Below are 14836 nucleotides of genomic sequence, written 5' to 3'. Positions count from 1 at the left end.
GGAACCTTGAGTGCTGCAGAAATTCTTTTGTAACCTTGGCCAGATCTGTGCCTTGCCACAATTCTGTCTCTGAGCTCCTTGGGCAGTTCCTTCGACCTCATGATTCTCATTTGTTCTGACATGCACTGTGAGCTGTAAGGTCTTATATAGACAGGTGTGTGCCTTTCCTAATCAAGTCCAATCAGTTTAATTAAACACAGCTGGACTCCAATGAAGGAGTAGAACCATCTCAAGGAGGATCAGAAGAAATGGACAGCATGTGAGTTAAATATGAGTGTCACAGCAAAGGGTCTGAATACTTATGACCATGTGATATTTCAGTTTTTCTTTTTTAATAAATTTGCAAAAATTTCTACATTCTTTTTTTTTCTGTCAAGATGGGTTGCTGAGTGTACATTAATGCGAAAAAAAATAAACTTTTTCGATTTTAGCAAATGGCTGCAATGAAACAAAGAGTGAAAAATTTAAAGGGGTCTGAATACTTTCCGTACCCACTGTATATAAGAACATTTGAAAAAAAATAATTATTAATATACAAATGTATCTTTTTGTTTCTGTTTCATTGTCCTGCCTTTCTTTTTTAATTATGGCCTCATAATCCTAAATACTAAAAATAATAATAGTTAATTTGCCATTTTGGAGAAATCAGATGGTTATTGGATATTGGTTGTTTTGGTGCGTATGTCAGAGGAGCGGCAGCTTTGGGCAAGTATATAAAAAAGAATACAAGCAACAGTGAAGAATATACAATATCTTTTAGCAGTGAAACCCAACCTTAGGGTTTGAGGACCAAAAAAAGGGTACCAATTAAGTGTGACAGGACAAATTATTATTTAAGTTAAAAGATAAAGCAAAGAAATCTGTCACATTAAATTCCGTTTATTTTTTCCCTCTGATTTTTTCATCCACTTTGACCTTTTACTTACTCAACTATAACTTTGGTTGAACTATTCAAAACTCTTTTCCACTACAGTGCCACCATAAAAAAACATAAAAAGGGCAGATGAGATGTTTTGGCATCAGAAAACTTAAAGACAGGATATTGAAGAACCAGGTGGATAAGCATCAATTATTAACAAAAGGTTTGTTGAAACAAAGGCAAAAAAATTGGAACCTCGGGAATTCCATAAAACTACTTTTAAACTGAGGCAAAAGAACACAAAACAAAAGCTCACAGCAGCCTCACAGCCGCAGGCACAGTTTGAACTTTAAGGTTGGGGGTTACGCAAAGAAAAATAACCTAGAGGGAATGTAATGTGCATGACTGAGGCTTTATTTATATTAAAATGAATAACTAAGATACCAGATGGTGCATTCTAATATCCCTGACGTATTAGCCCAATAAGGGATGCTATTGCGAAAATTGCCACTGAAACCAAACTCGCACACACTGAAACCAACGGTCAACCAGATACAGATGCAGCTCGTTGATGGACCCAACCTGTGGCATCTAAAATTAACCTTAGCATAGCCTTTATGTTTAAACGCAGAGCGGTCTGTGTATTGTGATACTTTTTTCAATTCAATTTATTTTGTATAGCCCAAAATCACAAATTACAAATTTGCCTCAGAGGGCTTTACAATCTGTACACATGCGACATCCTCTGTCCTTCCCTCACATCGGCACAGGAAAAACTCCCCTAAAAAACCCCTTTAACAGGGAGAAAAAAGGAAGAAACCTCTGGGAGAACGACAGAGGAGGGATCCTTCTCCCAGGATGGACAGAATGCAATAGATGTCATGTTTACAGAATGAGCAGCATAACAGTTCTTAGATACAACACATTCAATGTATATGACATAAATGATTCATATAATAAGACTACTTATAATAACAGCAGCAATGACTATAGTAGAATTATATGATATAGAGAATAGTAATAGTAATGTGACTAATAATAATAATGGTAGTAGCAGTAGGTCTCTGGACAAACCATGGTAGCAACCTGTCAATCAGAAGGTAGCCCCGCCCTAAAGCAAACTCTGCTTTATGGTCTATTTGACTCTGAATTGGTCCATAATTTACTAAATGAACATCATGCTGTATTGAAGAAGACTTGAAACTAGAGATTGTGACCATAAACTCATGTTTACAATGTTTACTGATGGAATAAATCAAGTGAGAATTAGAGTCATTTTTTCATAGACTTCTATACAATCAGACTTCTTTTAGAAACCAGAGGATTAGCCTGATCTCTGGTGTAATACAGCTGATAGGTAGTTTGTTTACATGACGAACAGAAGTGCATCATGGTCAAAGAGGGTCTGATGTTATTATAAGTAAATAAAAAAGACCAAAAAGTAAGTTTGTTGGTTGTCAATAGGAAGACACAACAAGGTCGATATTATTCATCATTACAGTAAATCATTAGTTTTGTTGTATTATTAAAAATATGTAGATAATGAGTTCCTATGAGCCCATTAGATAAATAAACTAAACAAGCTTGTTTAATGTTACGCCTTAATTGAGAATGTATCAGATAAACTGAATCATTGGACTGAAATTACTAATTACACAAAAGCACGGTTAATGTTGGGGAACAGGGCCGAGTAAAAATGTTTTTTATCACTCTCTAACGAGGACATTTATTTAATTATTGAATCTGGCAAGTTGCTCAATGTTACACTGAACGCATATGCTGAATGTTAACTGCCCTGTCTCATTGTTTTACTTTGCAGTATTCACTGATGGAACTAAAGAATTTTTTTTATTTCAATAATAAAATCCTGTACTTTACACAGCTGCCATCTATCCTGACCCCTCCCCATGACCTGCATACCCCCTGTAGAGTACAAATGCACATAACCTGACTTAGCTGAGTTTTACGTGAATCACGGTAGCTTTCATGTAACATAAGAAGATGAAAGGGCTCTTTCCAGAGCCAGGGTTTGGTTTTGTCCGTTCTGGGCTACCGTAAAAACATGGCGTTGCAACATGAGAGACTCTGTGAAAAGGACCTTCATATCTAAATAGAGATATTTAGATATGAACAGTTATGAATATTAAACGTTACACAAACATGTCGCCCTTGTACTGTATTCACTGCATGACAGCACACTTGCTTTGGCTCACCTGGTCCATGAATGGTGGGATGACTTGCATGACTGACACTGGACCCTAGGTTTGAGGCTATCCATCCTCAAACAGTGCTCTGGCAATCGTTGATGGTTTTGCCGTGGGCCTGCCCCACACACACGGACAGCATCAATTATTTACCTTCCTTCTGTATGTTCATTAGCGAAGGACTTAGGTGTGTTTCTAGAAGTTTTTGAATCACGAGTGCAGCTGTGTGGATATGTAATGGAATTCTTGAGTGGATTCTGGGTTCAACAGTTTCTTTTTTTAAGGGGAAAAATGGGAGGGACAGCTTTTTGTGAGTGTGTGTGTGTGTGTGTGTGTGTGTGTGTGTGTGTGTGTGTGTGTGTGTGTGTGTGTGTGTGTGTGTGTGTGTGTGTGTGTGTGTGTGTGTGTGTGTGTGTGTGTGTGCGGTGAGTACTCTAGACACTGGAGTGGTTAAATGCCTATACACGGTCATGTGAGGCAGCTTGAGAAATAGTTCCAAAACCCATTTTACCTGACAAGGAATTCCGTGGATGAGGCTTGTTCAGCATTCAGGGCAAATTTATGATTTGTGATATTGGGCTGTGTAAATAAAATAACTTGACATTCCTTTAAATTATGAATTCATAAAAACTCTGTGTTTCACAAGGGGGAAGTTTTTGCCTTTTTTCTTTTATCCAGTCAGCGCTTCTTATGAGGCAAAATAGTAGGAGACTAATGCACTGTGGCAGTGCGGGCTCATCACAACCTCAATCCCAAAACAGTGCATGTTATATTACAGTAATGATTCTCAGCTATGGAACGATCCCCTCTGGGCCGGTGGAAGGCTGCAGAGATCTACCGGCTTCATAAAAGTGAATCCGGGCTAAAAATGACACTTTTTTAGTCTCTGTCAGTAAACTCGGTGAGGCTGGTGTGTGACTCTGCACCCTGAGGACTGAAGCGATAGATACAGTACGGCAGGTGTGTGGAGATGTGCACACACCCATCTTTATATTGCAAGGAGTGGGGTTTAGAGGAGCATTTGGCAGCCTGCCAGCAGAAAATAAAACCACACAACGCCTTGAAATCACTCATTTGCCTCAGTGTAGGAGCAATTTGAGGCAATAAACCAACCTTTTTTTGCCCTGCAAGAAATTTTGAGTCAACAACCATTTTGCATCCTAAAGCAATTCCGCCAAAACAGCTTCACACTCTGGTGAGGTGGGAGAGCTGTCTCTAAAAGCAAAAATAATGACTCTGTATTACAATCCATTACAGCACAAGCGGCACCCTGCTTCACGGTTCCCGTGAGTGCCGTGCCCTACCCTCTGCGTTAAGCACAAGACAGAGAGCATCTCAAAGCATTGGGGCGATGCCAATTATGCTGCATCCTCAGTGTGTCATGACTCCGAGCCCCAGGAGGCCTTAGTAGTAAGACACACACACAGACACACACACACTAATAAGCTGGAGCAGTGTGAACAGCACTTAGCTATCAATAGTTTCATTCTCCTCAAAAATCCAGCGAGAGAGAAAGTGAAAAGACGGTTTAATCCTGGCCTTAAACCCCTGGTAAAAATAGGACTGGGAGTAGAACGCAAGAGATTAGGCCATGGGATTAACTCTCCATTTGTTTTCTAAGAGCATCCGCTGCCGGTGGTGCAAGAGGAGAGGAGAGGAGAGGAGAGGAGAGGAGAGGAAGTGGAAGAGAGAAGAGGAGAGGAAGAGAGGAGAGAATAGGATAGGAGAGACAAAAAGAGGAGAGGAGAAAAGAGGAGAGGAGAGGAGAGGAGAGGAGAGGAGAGGTGAAGAAAGGAGAGACATAGAGAGGAGAGAAGGGAAAACAGGAGACTAGTGGAGAGACAACGAGAGGAGATAAGATAAGAACAGAGGAAACAAATAGAGGAGTAAACAGGAGAGGAGGGGAAAGGAAATAAAAAGGAAACAGGACAGGACAGGAAAGGAAACAAAAGGAGAGAAGACAAAAGGGGTGGAAGAAGTAAGGAGAGTAAAGATCTGGACATGCAGAAAGATATATGTGATTTTTTGGGGGGGCAAATATTAAATATGAATCAATGTCTTCTGTAAAACCCAGCTAATGAATATGTTTAGGTCAGTGCTTATGGTTAGGATGGGACTCCAAGAAAAGAATGCATGTCTATGTAATGTCCCCAAAAGTAACCTAAACTAAACGTTAGTGTGTGTTTCACTTGAGGAGTTCCATATGCAGTCAAAATGGTGTAAACCAAAGGCCGAAAAATAACGAGAGTTAATCACAGACACGCCTTATCTCTGGCTCTCTCCCACTGCTGCCTCAGCATTCATTAAAGCCAGTGGCTGCCAGCCAAGGAAGCAGAAGGTGAGAATGTCTTAATGTCTCAATATCCGAGGGAGATTCGGTTTTTGAGCCGACATACCTAATATTTTCTCTATGCTAGGAAAGTTGGGCTCGGAGCAACTAAATCAAGTGAAGTGAGCAAGGTGGGGATACTGGTGCTTTAAGCAAGAGATGCAGGTCTTGGCCTCTTTATCACAGGCTGCATTAAGATTAGGCCATTAATGTCATGCAATGCCCAGTGACTTTATGACTGGTATGTAGCTCATACCATAAAACCCTTGAGCTGCAGATCCCTAACATTTAAGTCCCTCTAAAGCTGCCTTTAATAGACTGTAAGCTCTAGATTTCATATGTGTGCAAAACACCAAGGCATTATTATGAGCCCCTTGGTATTATAGAAGTGGCTATAGCTTTTATGTAACAGCGCAGAAGTTCACAGCGGCATGTCGGTGTCAGAATAGCATTTAGTTACCATCTCTGTCTCCAATACTCCTTTCTACTTTAGTAACTAACATTGAACTAACCAGTGGCTAACAGAAGTGTACCCCCCCCCAAAAAAAGGTAAACTCGACAGTTTGCACTGTTAGCTGCTAGTAGCAATAGGAATGCTCCAGATTTCTGTTTAGCACCTCCAGGCCAATCAGTGCACTAGAAGAAAAACGGAAGTAAGGAAACTGCTTTGTTTCATACACATAGCATGACAACAACTTGTACATCCACAGTCCTACCGTAGGGCCTTCCACTTTTCTTTTTTTAAATGACAAATACAGACTACCGCCAGCTGCTGGTACGGAGAGTTATTTCCTCTCACACCTGCACAGAAGATAAATGCAAGTTGGCCGTTGGCTGTTGTCTTCAAGATGTGTTTAAGTGCAAGTTTTTTGGCCAAGACACAGGTTAGGTGAGGTGACGCTTTGATGTCTGTTTGGTGTGTCTTGGCTTTAAGACTCACCGGGCCGATAGCCAATCATGGTTTAGGATAATGACACTGCACCAGGGGTGGTCAATCAGATTTCAGGGATCATTCTCTCTACTGTCCAGCAGGGGGTGACTCCTCCGGTTGCTAAAATAAGTCTGATTGTATAGAAGTCGCTATACAGTCGCTGCGGGACTAATAAAGGATGATCTTATCTTATCTTATCTTATCTTATCTTATCTTATCTTATCTTACCTCAATAAACATGATAAACATGAGTTCATGGTCTCAATATCTAGTTTCAAGTCTTCTTCAATACAGCATGATGTTCATTTTGTAGATTATGGTCCATTTAGAGTCAAATAGAGCATGAAGCAGAGTATGTTTTAGAGCGGGCTTACTGTGATTGGCAGGTTGCTGCTGCTACCAGAGCTGTATACAGTGTCTCTACGTCACTCTTCCCCATTCCAAATATGGTAACTTTCGTTCATTGGTTGGGAAAAAACAGCATGCTAAGGTCGTAATCCAAGATGGCAACTGCGAAATCGATGAACTCAAGGCTTCAAAAAGGCAGACCACAAACCAATGGGTGACGTCACGATGACTAAATCCACTTCTTATATACAGTGTAGGCCCGTGCCACCCCAGGCCACATCATGACGCGCTCCTTGAAGTTGAACATGAAGTAGTCAACATTGTAGAAACTACCAATTAATATCTATATCCTTTGGCATAATAAAGGTGTTAAGTCTGAGAAATATAATTGATCAGCATTTAAAGTAAGCATTTGAGTCATAGCAACAAACTGTAGCAGCCTCTTCCTTCAGCAAAAGTGAGTGAGCACTGATATTTAATCTTAAAGTGTGGTTTCATTTCAAAGTTAAAGAGTTCTGTTGCTGTAACTTGTGTTGTTTAGCCATGAAACCATCTCAGATATTCTTGACTAAATGTCCAACTGAAAGTTCACTAAATTCATGAAATCAAGATGTTTTGGAACAATGGAAGGTTAATTGCATGCTTACCAACACATGTGGATTAAAGTTCTTTAATTATTTTCTAATAATTTTAGGAAAGTTTTGATGTTTTGTTTGTATTTATATGTTCATACACTTGTCTCAGATGAGTAGAATGAGCTTTGGATGATAACTATCCACTTTAACCGCTCTCTGTTTGTAGCTGTGTTTATATTTGGATGTGGTTATTACAGGTGCAGCCAAAGCTGTAGCAATACTGTTGCAGGAATCAAGCCTAAAACTGTCTTACCAGTAAAAGATAAATAGAGTCAAAAAGTTCCTCACAATATATCTTAACTGTTGTTGACTCAACTTCAAGGTAGTCTACTTCAAACTTTCAAGTTACCAAGATACAACATTACCAGCTGATATAACTAGAAAATGTTAAGTAGAATCGTTTTGTTAAGATTTTCTCTTTGACAAAAAATGAATGTGCATTTTTACACCGATTGTTTTGGAATGCATAGAAATGTTCCACATCAATTTTTTTTTAAGTATGAAATTGGGGACATTACTAGGTGTTCTTTATTTATAAATATATGATATTTCCTGAGCAGACAAATTTGTTTTTACAGCCATCGGCCATTCTGCTATAAGTTAAAGGAGAATAAAAACATGTATTCAGAAAAACAAATGAATTTGCTGAAGCACTTACTGACAACACTGTCAAATCTGACCATCCTTTTGGAGCAGCAGCTATAATCTGGTGTAATACTATTTCAGAGTTTAAAATCAGCATAACCACCGAGGATTTTGTTTAATGGAAAAAGTTGCAGTATTTTTAGATTTAGAAAATTAAGCATTGTACCTTTATTGCCTATAAGATGTTAGAGGGTCTTTCTGAACAATTTTAATTTTGTTCAATGAATGAATGATTGGAATAATGTAAATTGTGATGACCTACCGTTTTGATTTGTCTTAAATTGATAGTAATATTGTGATGGTTTTTCACTTGAACATTTCCATTTTGTCCTACTTCTACTCCACTACATTTCGGAGGGAAACATTGTGCATTTTACTCATTAGTCTGGCAACTTTAGTTACAAATTACTTTTCAGATTAAGAACAATTTTCAAATAAACCATATGATAAAAATTTAATTTATGCATGATAAGGTCATAAAAGATTATCAAAGATTAAACCACGGGTTTATTCTGAAACTTTTTCGGTTTATGATGAGGCCCATTAAGGTCAAAGCATTGTTGATTTGTGACTAAACTACTCAACTGATGTAACAATAAAATGCTTTTTACACAATGACAAGTCATTTAGGTTATTATTATTAGTTATTATGGTGCTTATGATTGTCACTGGACTTTTTTTTTCATTAAATCGTAATTGTTTGCATTCAGCCTCCAGAGATATGTCCTACCACACTTGACAGTCTCATTCTTGTCAGCGGTACATATGTTATCGCGACACCAGAACTGAAGTGTGGGACTTCATGAGACTACTTCGCGAACGGCTCTTTCTGTTTTGGGTCCAATGTCTTGCCGTCGAGCCAGTCTCCGCCTCCTGGGATAAATTGCGGCTGCGCAGGTTCTTTCGGTCTTCTCCCACGTCAACCCGTGCAGCTGCTACTTACTTCCCAACGTGAGCACTATTATCAAAGGTAACGTGAGCGTTTTAATTCCTCTTTTACTTTTATTTGTGACGTCTATATTTCTATTACACGCCAACTTTTTGCACGCTCGAGTTTGAGGCTAGCGTTTGTCAGATTTATAACCATTTTCCAGCGGGTGTGGTCTAAAGTTAATTCGGTTTAAACACGTTAACGTCTTCCGGGTAGAGCCGTGGCTTTAAGAGTAACGGAGTGGGCATAACTAAAGCTACGGGGTCACTTTATATTTGTATGGTGCAGTCTTGGTGGAGTGTGTGCTGAGTCACTGACGTTGGACGTGGTTTTTCCGCAGCAGTGCGAACAAAAGACCATGTGGCAGAGAAGGCCTGGGCCTGCCACCTCCTCAGAGATCAGCGTGTTTAAAACCCTCTCATTGGTGGTAGATTTGTAGTTTCCAGCAATTAAGTGATTGCTCGGGGTGGTGAATCTCCCTCCTTTTGGTTGGGGTTGAGATGTGCCTAAACTGTTGGCGTTAAGTCCGGCGACCAGGTGCAGCCGGCGTTCAAACGTCACGGACACCGGCGAGCTTACGGCGCTGAAGCAGTCAAATGCGTTTACAGGAAGCTATTTTTAAAAGGAAAACCGAGAGTGACACTAACCGCCTCCATCTCCCAATACTAATGTTAAAACGCAGCTCTCTGCTTGGCTCTACATATGGACTTTGAAACCCCGCATGGAAGTCAAAACGGCGTTTTTAATAATGAGCCCCTCCTTTTTGTCTTGCATAGCTCGGAAGCCCAAAGTGAATTTAACCATTTGGTCAAGAGTAAGCCAAAGCAGTGCAAGTGTCTGCCATTGTGAGGACGTAATCTCTGATGTCTGTGTGAAGTGCACAGTATTTAGCGAATGAAATAGTAATTTGCCTGTTTATTGGCACCTTCGGCTTTCCGTAATTTCATGGGCACCGAAAACGACATGACTCATGACTACTTCTTGCTATAGTGGTATAGATATTCTTCAAATTCCCGCTTTGCTAACATGATTTTTTTTTGCCTTAAATGGTCTTGGTCACCACTGCAAGAAACTCATCGACACAATGTGAGCAAATGTAACGTGGAAGCTGTCTGTGTGTAACAGCGGGGTGAAACAGTCTTGTATACCAATATGTCTGCGGCAGGACTGCAAATCCAGTTGAACATGATGAAATAATATTAAAGAAAAGATTAATTCATGCTTATGTTGGACAAAAAAACTAAATGAAGACTTTCTTGATTTCTTTTGACTTTAAAGGCTTACTTCGAACTTGTAGTAAAAGAAAAGGAAACGATTATTCATAGGACTACAACTAAATGCATAGCATCCTTAGGTGAAATCAGGCATGCTTTATTTTTGCAATCTCAGCTGCTGCACACTGACAGTATGACTGCAACTATCAATCATTTTTTTTTATTAATCTTCAAATTCCATTCTTGGTTGATCATTTGGCATGTTAAATGTAAAATTGTAATCAAGACAGAACTACTACAAGAACAACTCAAACAGCTTACGTGTTTAAGCAATACTATACAAAACCTCATCTTTGTACATTGTGACAAATGCCAGTCTAGTTTTTATAGCAACAATAGTTGTTGTAGGTCAGTTGTAATTATATTTGCATTTAAAACGCTCAAGTGTTTCTGATTTCTTCTACAGCATACATGCATTTTACAATTAAGGGAGGCATGGGGTTGGAGAACAGTATGAAACAATGAATTATCACGTAGTAGTACCAACAAGAACTTCACTATACTTTCACCCCTACCTTTTTAATTGGTACATTGTGTGTTTGTTTTATTTTTTTTATGGCAAACTCCCTAGTCAGTTTTATGTGAAACACAAATGTGTATAACTTATCGCACATGTCTTAAAAGCGCCTGTAATATAAAGACACGACACACCCCGCATCGCAGCATCCTAAATGTGGACAATATAAAGAAGGAAAGACTAGGACGAAACCTAAAATGCATAAAATGGCTGCTTTCATGTTGGGTTCAAAGCATACAGCAAAGTTTTTTGTTGTTTTTTTTGTGCACCTTAACCATCTCATACACCTATGTGACAGTAGAAGGTAGGCGGCTTGCTGGACTGCTAGCAAGCAATTTTGGCACACCCAAGCATGAGAGTTGAGTCTCTGCCCACTGCACCATAGAAATAGGTGTGGGAATAACTTTGTGGGTGGGGCTTCCAATCACGGTGGTTCAGATTAGGCGATCATGCTGTGAGATCCACAGCAACCGTTTTGTCGTCTTATGCATTTACTGTGCAATGGGCTCGGGGCCCTCTGCAGCCGGCCCCGCCGCTCACTGTACAAAATGCGACCAAGAGGTGTAAGTGACTCTCCGGAACTTGTTCCTCCTGCAGCTTGAACTTCATTTCCCTTCACCCTATTTAAAAAAAAATATATATATTTTCTGCTTTGTTTCAGGATCATGGCTGAGATGAAGGAGCGCACATTCATTGCCATCAAGCCCGATGGCGTGCAGAGGGGCATCATTGGAGAAGTCATCAAGAGGTTTGAGACAAAAGGCTTCAAACTCGTTGGCATGAAGATGCTCCATGTAAGTAGACATTTTATTTCTTTGTACGGCTTTCACGCTTAACTAGGTTGCTTTCCCCACAGTCCCTTGTATTTTTAACCACCTCAGCACATGGTCTTGTGAGTGTGCAGTGTTGCGGTTAAGAACCTCCGGTGAGCGGATAAGCCTAAGAGTCTATTCCTGACTGTAGCATAGATTAGCACTGAGTCAAAGACTCCTGATCCTCTAACCTCTCATCTGGGACAGAGTGGGATTCCACCTTTACCATAAAGTGTTTTCATAAATAATCCTGCGTTATGCAAGAATTCATGTAAACTACAGCACATGCAACAGGTCCTTTCTGTGCTACTGAGGTGAAGCTAATCAACCCTTAATTGCTCAAATTGAAATCCTGGTGTCATTGTGGTTAGTGGTGCAGTAGGAAGTGAAATGAAAATGGGAGCCAAGTACAGTTTGGATGAGGAGCACACAAAGACCTATCCAGAGAAAGCTGGACTCATGATTGAATGACAATTTTTAATTGTCATCTTGCTGAAATGTTGAATGCAAACCTCCTCTCTAAAATTTGCTGTGCCCTAAATGTCTTCCCACCGGTCTTCAGTTTGAACAGAAATCATTTTACTTAACTTGCACACTGAGTTGGTCGGATTTGTCCTCGTACACTAGCGTTGCAGATGTTCCAGCAGTTGTCTGTCCCACAGACCAGAGCTGTCTCCTCAAAGGGCTTTCTGGTTATTAAACTTGTGTGACTAGAGCCATGACATTGAAGAGACGTAACGACCGTGTGACCTTAAGGTTGTCGTGCCAGCTGTGAACAAATAGGATGTAGTACTTGCTAGTCTTTTAGTCTGCTTCAGAGGATGGTTGTTCAGTGTCACTCAAAGCAAATCATGATCAGGGACATCAGGAAGTCAATTGAGGGCTGGGTCACGACATTATCAAGGACGTGACTTTGGATTGCGTTTGTGTGTGGAGCACTTTGCTCCCTTGTGTAGGAGACATGGATTCAGCCCTGGATCAGGATAGCTGCAGTGTGCTGATTAGATGCCAATGCTTTTTCCCAAATTTCCCCAAAACTCAGTGATCTGAGTTCTATTGAAGATAACACAGGGGCAGGATTTGATGTAGCTTTTGGGGGCGAGTTGGCACCACCCTGTGACCAAACGTATGCAGCCACTAGTGGAAACAAGAACTTGGCAGGGTTGTCATGTTTAATCTTAAGTAAATGAGTGGAGTTCTGTCCACATCCTCAAAGGACACAAACTAAACTCCTGTTTGCAGGAGAAGTCTTTCTCTCATCCATGCTTTTATTAGTTTTTCTGTTAGCATTTGGCTAAACCCAATGAGTTAACAATCTATCATGCGCCTCCAGCTTGTTTAAAAAAAAAAAAAAAAAAAAAAAAAAAAAAAAAAAAACTCGGCTTTTAATTAATACTTAAGTATCAGCTCTGTTTTAGCCTCTTTTCTGGTTACCGGTCAGTTTTAGAATTTACGATGTTACTTCACGGTTCAGCCTATAGCTACATTGCTGAGTTGCTGCTCCCCTGTGAGTCAGGCGCAGGTCAGCTCAAGACTAAAGCTGTCTGATGCCCCTCGGATCTGGAACTGAGTCTTGCAGAATCAGTAGCATCTTTTTTAATCTTTTCAAAACCTATTTTTATAAACCTTTTTATTAATTTTAACAGATATTTTCAACATGTCTTAATTTGCTAAAATCCTGAAATGTTTTAATCGTGCTTCAGCAGCTTGTACTTTTTTTTTTTTTTTTTTTTGAAAAGCACTTTATAAATGATTTGATACTTGAAACGCCCTCTTGCACTTAATCTTTTTAAATCCTATAAACTAGTATTGCGAGTCCCTGCGATCGGTACTGCACATGTGCAACTCTCCCCAGATATGAGAAGTGAAAAAACACTGCAATATTTCCTAGCCCAACATGGCATTTTACTTGCCCTTGGGAAGCCTGATTGTTGAGCCCCGCTGTACAACATGGACAAAGAATCAGTATTCAATGTAGACTGGTTTCACATGTCTGATTCCTAATGGGATTAATAAGGTCAGTATCTTTCTACATTGTCTCCTTGCTGCAGGCCTCTGACGACCTCCTGATGAAGCACTACGCTGACCTGAAGGAAAGGCCATTCTTTCCTACCCTCATCAAGTACATGAGCTCTGGGCCAGTGGTTGCCATGGTAAGAAGAGACACAACTGATTGGTTAGACTGTGTGGTGTGTCAGTTGAACCGGAGAGAGGAATGTACCAGGAGATGAGTTGATGAACCTAAAACCTGCTTTTGCTGCAGATATCATTTCCCACCCATTGGTGTGATGTTGATTCTTAAAGACTCCTGGAGAAGAGCTAACAAGCAGCCAGCTTCATGCCTCTGTTATGTGTTTCAGGTGTGGGAGGGCAAGGGTGCTGTGAAGACCGGCAGGGTGATGCTGGGTGAGACCAACCCCGCTGACTCCAAGCCCGGAACCATCAGAGGAGACTTCTGCATTGATGTCAGCAAGTGAGTACTTTTATGTGACTTCAGCAGAGCCCTAAACTTACAACACAGTATACAGACTGTCGGTAACCCTCACATGACTTTTTGTATTGCTCTGTCCTCACTTTTAATATGTGCATTATTGTTTTTCATAGGAACATCATCCACGGAAGCGACGCAGTGGAGAGTGCCAACAAGGAGATTTCCCTGTGGTTCACAGATGAGGAGCTGGTCAGCTACACTAGCTGTGCCTTCAGCTGGCTCTACTGAGCACTCCTCACACTGGTCTGAGACCAGTGACCTTTTTGCCTCATACTTCCTGTTTTTTGTCCATGGCCTAGAGCGGAGAAGAACTGAAGTTCTTAAGGTCTCAATCATCACATCACCCTCTGCCCTCTTATCATCATACTGTACTTGGATCTGGTCTCTGATGTCCAGGTCCGGTATGAATTCATTCCTCAGCTCCATTCCTTTTTTAGAAACATTCCATCGATCCTTGAAATGTACAGTTAATGACTGCAACTATCCTTGACTGTCGTTTTTGTTAAAAGGTGATCTGCTTTCCAATAAAATGAACACAATACCAACAGTCTCTTCATTCATTGGTCAGATACACACAACACTACTGTCCATATGATCCTATGGTGACCTGCTGAACTCTAATGGAGGGGATTAGATGATTACATTACATTAGTCATTTAGCAGACGCTTTTATCCAAAGCGACTTACAGGAAGTGTATTCAACATAGGTATTCAAGAGAACTACTAGTCACCAGAAGTCATAAGTGCATCTCCTTTCTTAAACAAGCATCTCAAAGTATAAGCCAGAGCAAAAGTATAGTGCAGAGGCAGATTACTACGAAAACAGTAGCTCGGTTTTGTCCAGGTTCAGCTTCAGGTGG

At 40.3% G+C, this 14836-nt stretch overlaps 1 protein-coding gene across 1 annotated transcript; it reads left to right on the top strand.

Moving 5' to 3' along the window:
* Window positions 1–8812: 8812 nt before the first annotated feature.
* LOC129117066 (nucleoside diphosphate kinase A2-like) lies at window positions 8813–14517 on the top strand. The gene is made up of 5 exons (XM_054627639.1): window positions 8813–8921; window positions 11335–11467; window positions 13537–13638; window positions 13846–13958; window positions 14090–14517. Exons 2-5 carry the CDS (start codon window positions 11339–11341, stop codon window positions 14202–14204), a joined length of 459 nt encoding a protein of 152 aa, XP_054483614.1. The 5' UTR covers window positions 8813–8921; window positions 11335–11338; the 3' UTR covers window positions 14205–14517.
* Window positions 14518–14836: the final 319 nt, after the last annotated feature.

Source organism: Anoplopoma fimbria, unplaced genomic scaffold, assembly GCF_027596085.1.
Source record: "Anoplopoma fimbria isolate UVic2021 breed Golden Eagle Sablefish unplaced genomic scaffold, Afim_UVic_2022 Un_contig_13360_pilon_pilon, whole genome shotgun sequence".
Taxonomy (NCBI): domain Eukaryota; kingdom Metazoa; phylum Chordata; class Actinopteri; order Perciformes; family Anoplopomatidae; genus Anoplopoma; species Anoplopoma fimbria.
The sequence above is the reverse complement of the archived record's forward strand: the minus strand, read 5'-3'. Positions and strand labels throughout refer to the sequence as shown.

Bases quoted from the DNA above. Each gene is read 5' to 3' on its own strand.
- LOC129117066 (XM_054627639.1), top strand. From the start codon at position 11,339: ATGGCTGAGATGAAGGAGCGCACATTCATTGCCATCAAGCCCGATGGC. The intron at 11,468-13,536 runs GTAAGTAGACAT...TCCTTGCTGCAG, and splicing joins TTGGCATGAAGATGCTCCAT to GCCTCTGACGACCTCCTGAT. The intron at 13,639-13,845 runs GTAAGAAGAGAC...TATGTGTTTCAG, and splicing joins CTGGGCCAGTGGTTGCCATG to GTGTGGGAGGGCAAGGGTGC.